Source organism: Patella vulgata, chromosome 8 (genome assembly GCF_932274485.2).
Source record: "Patella vulgata chromosome 8, xgPatVulg1.2, whole genome shotgun sequence".
Lineage (NCBI taxonomy): Eukaryota > Metazoa > Mollusca > Gastropoda > Patellidae > Patella > Patella vulgata.
In genome coordinates, this window is record NC_065886.2 from 3466496 (window position 1) to 3482755 (window position 16260).

A 16260-nucleotide genomic window follows, 5' to 3' on the forward strand; every position below is an offset into this window, starting at 1 on the left:
TATATATATATATAGAGAGAGAGAGAGAGAGAGAGTTTAATGTCCACTGGGTCATTTCGGGACTAACATAGGGTTCTTTAGCAGTGGGAGGAAAACAGAGGATCCCGAGAAAACCCACAAGGTTGGACAGGCGGCCCTACTCCTTGTCACATAAAACCTGGGAATCAGAACCACGTCAATGACAGACCTAATACAACACGCACACGCCTACCATTCAGCCACCCAACCAGAGGTCGCAGTGCATCAATTTTGAGATGCGTAAAAATACGCAGATATTCCAAAATTTTGCGTTTTTGCCCTCTACATCTGCGTGACTTAGAGCCTCTCAAAATAGCCTACTCATTAATAGAAGCAAGTAAAATCGTTATGTGAACAACCCTATTTTAAGTGTCCTTATTTCATTGATACTGTATTTAGTCTAATGACGACTGCAGGTTGACGGCATATCTATGGTTGACGGCACAGTCATTTCAATCCGTCACTTCGACAGGAAATAAAGAGCCAACTATTGCTATGAATTCCAATTTTTGATTGGCTGATTGTAAACAGTTATAGTGTTCTAGCCAATCCAAAGTTTTGTATGAAATGTGCTTTATTTCTTCCAGTTCGGCTAAATAGGGGGCGTCTCAGAATAGCTAAGTATAGAAAGAAGGCTTACTGCCATGAACTTAAAGATTATGAACGAAATAAGAGGAAATATAAAAACCTACGGAGATTACATACAGTAGCGGTGTGTAAATGCTGTGAGAAGCACATCAATTGATGATGTAGTGTATAAACTATGACATAGAATAATCTAATTATTCTCACATCGGGGAAATTTTCTGCATGTAAATTACGCAGCGTTCATCAATATTTGCGTTTATTTTGAAAAAAATGTGTGAAAAACGCAGATTTTTGCGTAAGTGGACCTATGCACCCAAACGCCTTCAAAGTCTTGAGAAGTGAAAAGTCCCTCAAATCTTATGACGGATGTTTTGTTTAGAATTTTAAAATGTTAAAATTCGGAAACATCAAATTTGGAGAAGACCAACCTAAATTTTTTTTTTTTTTTTTAGATCTTAAACAGTTTTTTTCCCCCCAAGAAATAAAACCTGTTTACATTACAAATTTTAAGCCTGTCAGGCACAGTACGGTTTATTTTTTTGTAGTGTAAACGGGTCAAACATATGTGTAAATAAAATAAAACCAAGTACGAACAATCCAAACCATAAGACAGAATTCGAAGTCCTAAAAAACGTTATAGGCAAAATAGTGTATTCAAGCAAAATAGTGTAATCAGCAAATGGACTGCTCCTCGTGTACAAAATACACGACAAACAGTGGTAACAGGTGTCCGGAAGAGTAAGCTTACCCTGCCTGGCGCCACACCTGCCATTGCTGCATCCAAACTATTAGGCGAAATGTCGGTAAAATAGCGTGATTGGCCAATGAACTATCGGTATGCAAAATGCACGCGATGAACTGTGTTAACGATGTAGTAGACATTATCAGGGAGATAGTAATAGTATACGTGTCAATTAAATATATCTAGAATAATAACCGAGAGAGACACGTTATATTTACCAATCAAATCAGTATGACGGCCATAAAACTTTTTGAAGGTTTTAATGAGTTTAGTGCGCAAGTATCCTTGTAGTTGAAGCTTAGATGAAAATTGCCTCGATCTACTTAAAAAATCAGAATAAAAGGAACAAGCTCTCGCGTAACGAATTAGCTGAGACACAAACACTCCATAAGCTGGTGATATTGGAATGTTACTACTAATAAATGGAAAGTTAACAATCGGAAAGTCAAAGTCATCACGTTTATCGTACAATTTAACACTCAGTTTATGGCAATTGTCAAAATCGAGACGCAGATCCAAATAGGAAGCGTAATTGTTACTGTCAGTGGTGTTTTTAATTTCGAGCTCATCAGGATATATGAATTCTACATAATCACTAAATTTAGGATTATTAAGTGATAAAACGTCATCGATATATCGATAAGTGAAATTAAAAAGTCTGACTGAACGTTTATTAGTTTTTACGAGCGTCTGTATGTAATCGGCTTCGTACGAATAGAGAAACAGATCAGCAAGCAAAGGTGCACAGTTGGTGCCCATGGGGATGCCAACCACTTGCTGATATATTTCCCCTCCAAATTCAACAAAGATGTTATCAATTAAAAAATCCAACATCTGAATTATCTTGATGGCCGTGAATTTGTTTTTGGAATCACTGTGATTCTTAACGAAATATGTGGAATTGTAATTTACAACTAAATATTGATATCTAGCAGTACCTGATTTAGACGAAAAGACACTGTGAATAATGTATTTCAACCGGGCTTTTAATTTACTATGGGGTACTGTGCCGATATGGCCCACTGAAGTGAGGTTGTCTCGGCATGGTGCATACAGCCAAGTGTAAACCGGGCTATAGAAAGCACACAGAGAACTAACTACCTTGAGAATAAATCTCTGCCCTAGTAGGCCACCATATCAAACAATCAGTGTACTATTTTGTAATGCTGTTCTACTACGTTTTACATCTGTCATACACACAAAGACTAAATAAACCTATTCAATTTTATTAAACGGAAGCGAAATAAATACTTCTCACAATTCAAGATATATAATTAGTGTATTAAGACTAAAAATCGTCGATTTAGGAATTAAAATGTCGGTCAACTAGCTTGGTGTCTGTTCTTAAGCAGGGGATGCCAATCAATAAACCTAATAATGATTGGACGACAACAGGAAAAATTGTTAATGGTCATTTTTCCATTTGTTTCTCATTACAACGTGATCAATAATTCAAATAGCTTGTAGGTTACAACTGTTGGTATGTCAATAATTCTTTATTTTAATCGTAATTTCTGCCCTGTATGTGTGATAACCGTGGCAACACAGGCACTTAATGTCTTTTATAGGTCGTTGTCGTACACAATTATAATCTAAATCAGCTGATAAATTATTGATGTTTCTCAAGTTTCTTGTGATTCTATTTGAAAGTTTTATTCTTTGGATTCAAATAAACACTACAGAACTAGCTGTCCAACCAAAACACACAATGGATAATGAAATGAAATGAGGTTTAAATGAGCTAAGTTTCTTAACGCAATATCACCCAACTCTTCAACATTTGTCAATTTAAATCAACATTGATGTGTGATTCTACCAAGAAAAAAATGGGCTTCTGATATCCAATATTTAAGACCAAAGAAACATTTTACCATTGGTACCATAATGCGTTTCAGTGCCATATGTAACAAGGGACTTGAAGAACGAGGCTAGATATATTCCACAAGTCGGTGTAGATTGGAATAACCAGACGCTAGAGATTGCCATTCGATTGAGACTTCTGGCCCCAAGTTCACAAAGCATTCTCAGACTTAAGTTAAGAATTTACTCAACTTTCAATCACCGTTTATGAAAAATATCTTTGATCCAGAAACACAAACCTTTGCAAATAGTTTCTTACTGATGTGTTTGATACATTAAAACAACAAAAGTTTTATAAAGGCCTATATTTTAGTTATAATAAGGCGAACAGTTTTGAGTAAATTCTTTACTTAAGTCTGAGAATGTTTTGTGAACTCGGGTCCTGGTGTATCAATGGGATACCCACAGTTCCATGCACCACATGCCTAGAGCTCGCCATAACTGACCATTTCATCGTTTAATCCCTCACATCAACCAGATCCTAGTGTTGTTATTAGTAAAGACAAGCAAAACGAAATTTTGAACTATAAAAAACGAAACTAAATAGGATCTGTGTATTAATCAGATTGATATAGTACTTGAAAGGTAAAGAGTGAAATCAATACGTCAGATTTTATTTAATTTAAACATCACTTATTCTTAATTTGAAAGAAACAGTCAAATTTGACAGTTGCCAAGACAACAAGAAGTAAACCTATTTTAAATGATAGCTTTTCATCAGGATTTTATTTTCATGTTAAACCTTTGTCAATAAACAATGCGCTATTTTTCATAAAACTAAAAGAATTTGTTTGGTCCCCTGACAGCTATTGTATAAGGGATGTTGACGACTAGTATATTTTTGTTTACTATGTTGCATGGCAACCTGTTACATGTTTGAAATCACAACAATGTAATGAAATGAAAAGGGGTTTAACATCCTACTTTTATGTATAGAGTCAGCTAATGAAGACAGAACACTTCAAGGACATAAATATAAAGATACATTATTCAAGAGCTAAATCTACCTAATGGTGATCTTTTGTTTGGCCTCATGTGTTAAAGAGAGAGAGAAATGGGTTTAACGTCCACTCAACACAACCTAGGTCATTTCGGGACTAACATATGGTTTAATATTTATTTCAATAATTCACTTGAGCGTAAGGGGTCTTTAGCAGATGGAGGAAATCAGAGGACCGGGAAAAAACCCACGAGGTTGGACAGGCGACCCTACTCCTTGTCACATACAACCGGGGAATCGAAACGCCGGGCGCCTCATATGTTATATAAATCATTAATTAGATTTTTATTTACATACTAGGCCTATAATCAACGTTCTAGAATAGTTTTGATTTTTAACAGATTTATATATGATTGGATGGCCATTAATGATTTTATTTAAAAATCTAGACTTTGTTTACTATCGTAACAATGGTAGCAATGACAATCAAGACTAAACTCTTCTGCAAACAATAATAACTACATTCAATATGAAGTAATTTGACTGAAATTTTCAACATATTCCTTTCTTTCATTATCTATTTTTGTAACTATTATAAAGAAAGTTGTCAACTCTTTATCTAATCTTACATAACGCATCTTTAAAGATTAAGTTTGGAATACTTGTTTTGCTAAGTAATAATAATAATCATATTACTTAACCTTTTGTGGAGTGGAGGGTTTTATGTTTCCTTTTTTAGATGTACAAAACCCCCTTTTTTATGCCATTGTTTAACAAGACTTTTAATGAAATATAATGGTTGCTTTTATTTCATCGCTTCGCTTGCCCAGGTTTCTATTAGACGGCGTTACTCAATGAAAACCCCAACCAATAAAGTTGGGCCAACTGGCTCACCCCAGATGCTCACCAACCAAAAGATCCTGGATGCGATTTCAGACTTCAGTGTTGACTAGGGTTTTAAACCCCTTTGTATTTCCAAATTGCCAGTTGAATGCATGCTTTGACCAAGGGAAGTAACTACAGTCTAGTAATTATCTCCCCTCTGATTTCGATGTTAAATCCAAGACATTTCTTGCTCAGTAACAATTTTTTTGGGAAACATTTCTTGATCTGAATCTTTATAATCAACAAGAGCCCAACAAATCTGATTAAAATACAGATCTATATTTCATTTCGATTTTTATACTTTTGATGGCCTCTGAAATGAAATGGAGTTTAACATCCTACTGTTCTGCTTCTAACCTGGGCTAATGAAGACGGGCATACGCCATACAGTGTGCTATGAGGGAAATTTTGCCTGTGCAGCAGCGCTACGGCCTACTCTTATATCGAATTCCAACAGCCAAGGAATCTTTTACGTGCACGCCAATGTGTACACGGGACCTCTGTTTTTCGTACCATCCGAACGACTCGACAGCTGTCCTTGTCAGGCCCTCCATCCTGCATCACTGACAAGGGGAAACCACGCCGGAAAATCTGAATGAACTTTCTCGGCCAATGCAGGGATCGAACACATATAAGTTGAGGAAATCTTTTGACCTTCATACATATGTAGTTTGAATGGGTGTATAAGACAAAATCCCAGTAGCCATGAAAAAAAAAAGTATAGAATTATACCTCATAAAATAAGGTATTTTTTTCAATCTTATATTAAAAGAAGAATTTTTAACATTTCTGACATTAAATGTAGTTACCTCCCCTTAGACATGAAGCAACCATCAATAATCAGTTGAATTTTGAAATTTATTGACTTGATTGCCTTTAAAGATGGGTTCCTGCGTACAAACTGGGTGATTTAATGGAATATATGGACCAAAAATATATTCAAACTAATTAATTTGTCATAATTATGCTTCAAATCCTTCTCAAACATTGTAATTGCGAAGGAATGCCCTGCTATTAAAAGTCGATCAAACCAGGTCATGTTTACGTCACGTTTTGGGAGTCAGAGGAGAATTCATTGCATACATAAGACGATGTTGTCTTTAATCACTTACTATTTATTACAAATATCAAATCCTAATTAAATTCTCGGATTATCGCCTACCCGCATCTTTTTCCGTTATTTTTATCTCAGAAAGTATTGTACGTCTAACTCTTCATAAAGTTGATCAACTTGTACATCAAGCGCTCAATGTTCGCTTGTGACCTTTGACATCACGCGTGCAGAAGTTCCTAATCGTCGGGCTGTTGATTAGGAGAACCCTTACATTTTTGTCCTGTATACACTCCATGAGTGTTTTTCAGGGAATCCAGTATTTTTCTAGTAAGATTGGATATCTCTACTTTCCATATATACCAAAATTGCCATACTTTGGGAATAATCATCTGATAAATACTTTTCTGGGAACCCATCTTTAAGTATCAAACTAGTTTTATATTTCTTTTTGAACAATGACTATACATCTTTTATTGATATTGTTAAGGATTTAGGGTTAATATCAAAGTAGAAAAAACCTGAAATGAAATATAGATCTGTATTTTAATCAGATTGGATATAGGGTCAGAGACCCATATATCCAAATTATAATACAATAAATATATCCTTTTCTACACCATCGTGTCTTCATTCAAATCAAACAAATGCACAGGTGAACCCAATTGATCCAATAATTTCGTCATTTTATTTTTTCTTTTAAAATATTTGCAGGTCTTTACTCTTTAACTTTAATTGGTATCAAAAGTAATGTAGACTATTAATGAATCATTTATTTACATGATAAGCCTAAAATCAACTCTCTAAATCATCAGAGAGAGAGAGAGAAAGAGAGAGATGGGTTTAACATCCACTCAACACAGACTAGGTCATTTCGGGACAAACATATGGTTCAATTTTATTTCCATAATTTGATTACGCGTAGAGGTCTTTAGCAGTGGGGGGAAACCGGAGGACTCAGAGAAAACCGACGAGGTTGGACAGGCGACCCTACTCCTTGTCACGTCTCTAGACCATCAGAAGGCACAGATTTAAATGGATTTAAATAATGGTCACCTTTTAATGATTTGAATTTAAAATCTCAAATAACAAGGACTATTGTTACAATAATAAACAATCTATGCCATATCCTGTCAAAACTTCAGTGATAATTTCACACAGAAAATGGGTAATTTGAATGAAATCTTCAATTATTTATTTTGCATTATCTATTTTTTTTTTTAACTACCAGATATAATGGCCAGGGCCGTTATTCACAAAAACTTAAACTAAGTTACAACCAAAATTTTAACAAATACTGCAACTTCATTGGATATATGCAAATTGATTTTACTGGTCAGCTAATCGAATTGCAGTATTTCTTAAAATTTTGATTGTATCTTAGTTTAAGTTTCCGTGAATAAGGGCCCAGCTCTTTATCTTAATCGTACATAATGTATCTCTGTTGAATTTTCATTTTGTATCCTTGAGGGAAGATAACTGGCTTGAAATAGGTCAAAGGGAGACAAACCAACATTAATTTCCCCATTGACTTCAATCATCAATGTTAATTCCCGTCTCTTTGCAATTTACACTACTAACAGAGCAAAAAGTGTCCAAAGTTTGCATCAGGTTGACACGACTTAAATTTTGAACTAGGCATACTATAAAGATGTGACTAAAATTATCCATCTAAACGAACCTCTTTAACTTTCTTATCTTTCAAACATCAATATTTATCAAAACTGTACATGATAAAGGAGAGAAAAGGGGAATAAAAAGAATGAAAGACAATATTATTCAAAGGTAGCCTGCTGGTTAAATTTGATGGTGGTTAGACTTCATAGTCTATTCTTCTTTGAATTACATCGTCACTTCCAAATATGGTCATCAGATGTAAAGGTGTTATATCAAGAATGTGTATCTACTCCTGCAGGAGAGTGAATCGAAAATGAAATGGGATTTATTGCCCTACTCTTCTGTTCTGACTGGGCTAATGAAGACTCGCATACAATGTGCTACAAGGGAAATTTTGCCTGGATAGCTGCAATGAGGCCTACTCTTATAACGAATTAAAACTGCCAAGGGATCTTTTACATTCATGCTAATGTCACACGGGACCTCGGTTTTTCGTGCCATTCAAACAACTAGACAGCTGTCCTTGTCAGGCCCTCTGTCCTGTACCACTGACAAAGGGAAAGCACGCTGGAAAAGCCTGATGAACATTCTAGGCCAACACCGTGATCCAGGCTAGCGTGCCAGCATCTTACTCACTTAGCCTGTAGGAGAGATATTGATAGTCTGGCATAGATTCCCTTGTCATAGCACGCTGCATGGCATATGCCTTTCTTTATTAGCCCAATTAGAGCAGAACAGTATGACATTAAACCCCATTACATTTCATTTAATGATAGGCGACCCTACTCCTTGTCATGTACAAGTAGGGAATCAAAACCTTTCCATTGACTCAATGAAAGAACTCATGATCTACAGTGCATGTATTAGACTACTTGACCACCCAATCTCCCTATACAACTCTATAAAACCAATGATGAGATCGTGTGGCTTCTATACATGGAGGTCGATCGTAGCTATGTTTGAAAATTGGGTTTTGAAAAAAAAAGGCTATTTTTCTGGCGTGCAAAATGACCGATGGGTCAGATCCATTTACGGTCATTTTCCATAGCCCTCGGTCCTGACCGGCATAAAGGGCCAACGTGGAACCCATGGTACAGTCATATTGTCAAATTGTTTTACCAATTCACAAACACCTTCACAACATTAATGAAACTTAAAAATGCAGAAACGGTTAAAAGGAAATGATTTTATTGAGAAAAACACATAGCATGGTTTCTTGTATAACTGTGTACAATACATCCATTTGTGAGGGAAAATCTTGCATACACATACATAGATAATAATATTTGATATAAATTCAATTTAAAGCACACATATATAAATCAACAATGTAAATAAATAGCATCTATCAGAGCAGAGCAGCTTATTTGCGTAGATGTGCCGATAAACATTGAATTAATTCTCTATATACCGCAGTTAAATATTCAATCAATGTTCAGTTTCACACAGTAAAAACAATAAGTGTGAAAAAGAATCAACTGCATGTCCTGAACTTGTACGTTGTAATTTAAAACATGAGGTATTCTGTTCTATGATAACGATTTGCTGTTTTTACGTATTGAACACAAGAAAATTTAATGATTTATTTAATTTTTTTTTTATCAAAACCTTTCGACTTTAATGAATGTTTCTATCAAAATAAAAAAAATGGACAATTTTGGCAAGAATACATTTTTTACAAATACATTCTAATTTCACGATTTTTATAAAATTCTACAAGTGCTTGTGATGTAAAATATATTCTAATTCTTGAAAATTCAATTATTCATTAAAATCTAATTGTACATTTATGTGTATTCCTGTAAAAACGTGCTGTACTTTACAAAGAAATATTTCTTTATCACAATATCCATGATTGAAAATTCTTAGTCCATAAATTAAACTTTAGATTCTAACCATGACATTTTGAAAGGTGCTAGTAGGTGTTAGAAGCCAAAGGGCATGATATACACACTGTATAATAAAGAAGATATTAAAACAGAATTCAACAAAAGCTGTCTTTAGCCATTTGACATTAACCTGAAGCAGGATAGGAGGAGGCGTGTATATTGTAAAACTTTGAGTAAACAATATGTACAGTAATATATACATCTATTTCTTATTCATACCTTATACATGTATCATTTTTTAGTCAATTTGGAACAGGTGGTTTCTATGTGTAACAACCAGTGATTGTTTTCCATATAAATTGTGTTGTGTTTTTATTGTGCTTAATCGCTACAAGCCAATCAAGTATTAGATATGAAATACGATTATCAATTTGTTGTTGACAATGCTGTTAATGATTAAAAGAATGGTATGCTTGTATATTGATGATAATTTATACAGATTATTTATAAGAATATATCCTACCAACTATAACATTATGTAAAATGATTTAAAAGATAAAGTTTCAACTAAAAAGCAGCAGTTGGCCAATGAATATTTCTAAAATAAAATCGTAAATAATTTGTTAAAAAAAAGCAATATAAACAGGATAAATAAAACATCTACGTTAAACAGCCGTTTGTACATAATGAAGGGGGTAATACTCAAGGTAAATCTGTGCATTTAATATAAACACCACAGAATATCCTACATTAACTTCTAGATTTTTTCATTGACCGATATAAAATGAAATAGGGTTTCATGCCCTACTTTTCTGCACCGACTCTAGTAATGAGAATTTGCCTGTACAGCGGCGCTACAGCCCACTCTTATTTCAAAATCCAACTGTCAATCGTTCTTTTATGTGAGCACAGAGGGTCTCAGTTACTTAGCCATCCTAACAACTAGACACTGCCCATCACCCTTGCCAAATTATCATGTCTATGATTTTGAAAAGAAAAGTCTGAATAAATCTCCAAATTAATGTACAAATAAACTGTCATGTTTACGTAGATTCAAATTCTAAACATCGTCCTCCTGAAGGAGATCTTGTGTATTATCAATATCATTTGTATCACATATCTATACGTTCAATTCCAATTTATTGAATCATTTCTTCTAATTAGATTTATAAACAAGAGATATACCATAGGAGTTTCAATCAGACCGAGTATCTGGAGTGAACTGGGATCACTGGGCTGAATACAAATATTGCTGAAAAACCAATGATTTATAATGGGCCAAACTTGTAGATGAAGATGACCAGATATTGATTTTAAAAACCTGGGGTATAATTTTGTCAGTGAATGGTAACAACGAACAGTCTGGTGTGAACACATCTACTAGAACAAGTTTGGATAAACATTGTGATCATATACAAGATGAACACAATAATCTGAATTCATTTTCTGAATTAATAATTTGAATACTTCATTATTATAATATGTGACACCAAATATCATATAGGCAGAGCCAGAGAGTAGATCTAATACCTTTAATGTTATATTAGAGTTACCTCCCTTACACCAATAAAGTTCTAATAATCCTGCAACCAAGACTTTTTAACATGAATGAACAATTTACAAAACACAAACATGATCAGTAACTTGACTGGATTTCAACGATGGAAGAATAGACTACAAGAAGTACAAGAAGCCCTTTTGCAATCATTGCCACAAAATTATCAATCTCGGCTACCGAATATAGGGAATTCCCTTTTTTAAAGTCTACGTTGGTGTCCTTCAACTACGTGTAGTTCACAACTTGTACCTAAACCAGTGCTTCTTTCATTAACATGGGGATGTTTGAGCCAAAATTCCTATTATAAGAGCATTATGTACAAATGTTGAGGCTATTAATTAATGAACTAGAATATTTATTCCACGATGGTTGAAACCCTGATCACCAGTATAATCTAATATGGCGCTAATTGTGTAAAAATGATGAAAATAAAATACTGTTAATCTCTAATGTAATTTAAAACAAAAAGCGGCTAAAACTAATTGCTGACCCTCATGGCACGAGGAGGTTGCCGATTGCCGACACCAAGAGGTTCCATGCTGATTGCTTAGACTCCTAGCACCAGGAGATTGCCTGCTAACTGCCGAAACTCCTGGCACCAGGAGCTTCTATGCCGATCACTTAGACTCCTAGCACCAGGAGGTCCAAGCTGAAAACTAAGGAGTTTGCATGCCGACTGCTAAGGCTCCTAGCTGTAAGCGCCAGGAGTCTGCATGTCGATTGCTCATGCTCCTAGCATCTGGAGGCAGTGATGGTGCTACATAACATATATATATTGTATATAATACATATATATATTTACAGGATAGTCTGTAATACATACTTTCATTATATTCACACATAGCTTACTCTTACAGCACTTCAAATCCATTGCTTAAAACATTATAATAATAATAATAATAATAATATTAATAATAATAATACCACTATGATATATGGTATATATCATACTATTCACATCCATTATTAAAACATTTCCATTTGTACTACACTAAAATAACAGCTCCTATTTACAGCACAGCTTGTTGGCAGAACACAAGCAGCAATAGATTTCATTGGAAATTCATCTCACAATATAGAAAGCTTAATTAATAGATTTCGCGTGTCAAAATTCTCCTGAACAAAATGAATTATTATAAATGTCATGAAATATTCTAAAAGTTCCATTAAGTGTCTCTTTTTTTTTTCCATCTATTTTCTTTTTAACTATAAAAATCTCGAAACATGGCTGAAACTACATAAATGCCAAGATATTAAAAAAAGAAAAACAATTAAATTATAGATCGAGCAGAAAACATATTCTACAATAATATTAACAAATGAAAACGCAGAGAGTTTCAACAGATACCAATCCTTCAAGATCCCCCCCACCCTCCCAAACAGCACATAGTCTTGTCACTGTTGAAATACTGAGTTATAATAATCCAATCAGTCAGCTATAATATAACACTGAAGAAATTATTATCCAATATTCACACATCACACTGATATAATCCTTGTTCTTCGAAATCTGTTAATCTCTTCATATCTTAATCCAACACTGATGGAACACCTTCGATAAATCAATCAATATAATCCTTCTGATGTTTAACATTTCCTTCAAGTTCACATACGTAAGTGGGTAAGAATCCTACGATTTGCTGTTGGAATATGTCTAAATGATTTCAATGTTTATTGTATTAAATAACAGGCTACTTTTTATATCATGGCTTCTTTAGGATCTTTTGGAGGTGGTGGGAGGTCTGATGCATCGCCGTCTGTATTCACCACTTTTAAGGCCTCCTTAACGGCATCATCGGTAACAATTGCTGCCACTTTTTCATAACCCTCTTCTCCATTTGCTACAATATTTTTACCTGCATCTGAAACACCACCGGCTGCTTTGGAAGCAGTGTCTGATACTTTAGTGGCAGCATTAGAGGCAGCATCTGATGCCTTAGTCGCAGCTTTGGAGGCAGCATCTGAAGTCTTTGTTGCAGCATCTGAAGCAGCATTGGTGGCGCTTTTCTTGGCTTCGCTTGCTTTGTCAGCATATGCATTCAAGGCATCAGCCATATCATCAAAATTTTCAGAAGCTGCGTTTTTAGCCTGCTTAGCTTTATCATCAGCTTTACTAGAGAAATCATTGACAGCTGAACCAAAAGCATCAACCGATGATCCAGCAGCTTTCTTGGTGTTGTCTACAGCTGATCCAGTAGCTTTCTTGGTGCTGTCTACGGCTGATCCAGCCGCCTTTTTGGTGCTATCCACAGCTGAACCTCCAGCAGTTTTAATACTATCCACTGCAGAACCAGCTTTGTTAGAGACATCATCAACAGCAGAACCTGCTGAGTTAGATGCCGATTTACCAAATCCAAGAGCGGAGTTGAATGTGTCTGAGGCGGTATCAGTAACTTTAGTTACAATTTTTCCTCCAGTATCTACAACAATATCTTTTAAACCCACTGGTGCATTGTTGGCGCCACCAGGAGTGGATTCTAGTTGACCGGATTTTTGTTGTTGTCCACCACCACCAAAAGATGATGTTACTGAAGCTACACCTTGCTGGAATCCATCACCAGCTATTTTCTGTATGGAACCAAGCAAAGTTTCTGATTCCCCAGAAGCTTTGTTGGCATCTGCTGCAGCAGAGTTTTTAGCAGAAGCAACACTTTCGTTTACAGAAACTTTAGCACTTTCCATTTTCTCTTCTACTTGTTTACCAGTTGCTGATGCACGTTTCTCAGCATCACTAGCAAAAGCACTTGCTGAACTTTGAAGTTGAGATGCTTTTTTGCTGGCAATTTCAGCTCCTTCATTGGCTTTTGCTTTAGCAGAATCGATTCCGGCTTTGGATTTTTCCTGGGCATCTTTTGCAGCAGAACTTGCTGCAGACTTAGCATCAGAAGCAGCTTTATTTGCAGAGTCTTTTGCAGATTGAGCAGCACTTTCTGCAGATTTTTCCAAGTTACTCACTTTATCTCCAGCAGCTGCAATACCACTTGAAGCGGCACTCTTTGTCTGGTCAGCAGCTGAGGATAGAGATTCTTTTCCCTTACTGACAGCTTCTGAAACAGCAGCTTTACCTTCCTCTATCTTTTCAGCTACGACAACCTTTCCATCTTCTACTTTCTGTGCTACAAATTCTTTACCTTCCCCGAATTTGTCACCAGCTTGTTTTTGTGCATCTGTTGCTGCTGATTCAACACTCTTTGTTGCATCACCAATAGCATTTTCAGCACCTGCAGTAACTTGAGATAGCAGCCCTCCACCTTCTTCTTTTGTGGGTTTTTCGTAGGGGCCTTCAAGCTTTCCTTCCTTTTGAAGTTGGCGAGATTCTTCTGTGGAGCAAATATTTCCCATGATGATATCGTTGTTTTAATTTGTTGATGTTGTTAGGCTTTTTATATTTTTAATTGTTCTTTTCTTCTATTTCATTTACCTGAAACGATAAAAGAAAATTTAATAAATAACATTTATCAAATACGATTGCAATCAAATTATATGCACCTAAATATATTAATGTGAAAATTGGAATCCAAACCAACAGCAACTGAGGCCTCTAAGCCGTCCATAAAGACTGTCATTCTTCTATTCTTAACCAGAGTCTCATTAGCACGAAAGCAAATCTCAGAATTCTATTGACATATATGTCTCTCATGAACATAATTACTGTGTGTTCATTTCAAAAAGATTAAAGATGGACAAGCATATAAAATGCATCCTCTACGATACCCAAAGCTAGAAACAAATAAGATATGAGCTAAGATTTAGTTATCGATATAGTCTCATACCACTTATACTAAAAAAAGACAATGGCTATGGAGCACTGTCAGTAAGTTGATAAGGTTAACATAGGATCAATAATTAATATGAAATAAAATGAAATGGGGTGTAACGTCATACTGTTCTACTCCGACTGAGCTAATGATTACAGGAAATAATCAATCAGGTTAACACCAGATCAATAATCAATATAATAACCAAATATATCTAACAACACTACACCATATAAACAACATAAAGATAGGTTGCCAGGCAACAAAACATAAAACTGTCAATCAATTAAATCAGATCAATAATCAACAACACTTTCTAAACCTCATTCTCATCAGGTGAATAACCTCATATAGAGAAGTTATTTAATATACAACAGATGTTGACACTGAATCATAACTTAGCCCCTACAGAACACGACATATACACTTCCTGCTTTATATAATGACTAGTTCTCAAATTATCATATCAACTACATTAGTGGTATCTGATGTTCTAGAAGAAAGGTTTTTGTTTCTGTATTTAATGTAGATTAAGCTATGTTCACACTTTATGCACTGTACAGAAAGATAGAAAGAACAGAACAGGAAGAAGTAAGGTGTTCAGAAAGAGAAAGAGAGAAATGGGGGTTCAACGTCCACTCAAGGCTGGACAGACGAGTGAGACGACCCTACTCCTTGTCACCTACAACCAGGAAATCAAAAAATCGCCAGCTGACTCAATGACAGACCATATGATAACCATTCGGCCAACCAACGCCCATCTTATAATAGAGTTACAGGACTTAGCTACCATACTGGTATATATGTGCAATAGTTAAAATAGCACAATTTTTCATAATGGCCTTACAACAATAAATGTAGATGTCTATCACCATCTTTACTCTATAGACTGGAGTATTATTAATAAATGGAAGACTCAAATAGTAAATGTAGATGTCTGCCACTATCTTTACTCAATAGACTTGTGTATTATTAATAAGTGAAAGACTCAAATATTTCCATCCTACAAGACATTAAGGACACTCTATACTTACAATATTCACATCTTGCTAGACGGATCTATTAAAACATTGGTCATCTCGACATACAGTTAAATTCCCTGCTTAGAAAACCTTTTAAAATATGTACTGATCTGTTGGGTCAGTATATTAACACACATGTCTTAGTGAGTAAGGCGCTGGGGTAAAAAAACAAGGAATTTCTGAGTTCAATCCCTGTATAGGACGAGAAAGTTATAGGGATTTTTCTGTCTGGTGGTATACTTTTGTCAGTGGTGCAGGAAGAAGGGCTTGTCATAGCATAAACAAAGGCCTGTCTGTCCTGTGTACTCATTGACCTGCATGTGAAAGATCCCTAGACAGTTGGAATTCGATGAAGAGGAGTACTGGTAGAAATGCTGGTGTTTGAGCAAAAT

General features: G+C 35.3%; 3 protein-coding genes across 7 annotated transcripts in view; 1 reads left to right on the top strand and 2 right to left on the bottom strand.

Moving 5' to 3' along the window:
* LOC126830900 (C2 domain-containing protein 2) overlaps nt 1-16260 on the top strand; it is a 376226-nt gene that overhangs the window by 86633 nt on the left and 273333 nt on the right. The gene's annotated exons all lie outside the window — the stretch shown is intronic.
* LOC126830868 (retinitis pigmentosa 1-like 1 protein) overlaps nt 1-16260 on the bottom strand; it is a 177621-nt gene that overhangs the window by 84776 nt on the left and 76585 nt on the right. The window lies entirely within an intron of this gene.
* Nucleotides 12459-16260, bottom strand: part of LOC126830867 (uncharacterized) — a 38736-nt gene continuing 34934 nt past the window's right edge. For all 3 annotated transcript variants that reach the window (XM_050561323.2, XM_050561322.2, XM_050561324.2), the window contains exon 2: nt 12459-14509. In XM_050561323.2, the coding sequence (XP_050417280.1) occupies nt 12787-14430 (1644 nt within the window). In that variant the 5' untranslated portion in view covers nt 14431-14509 and the 3' untranslated portion in view covers nt 12459-12786. The remainder of the gene's footprint in view (nt 14510-16260) is intronic.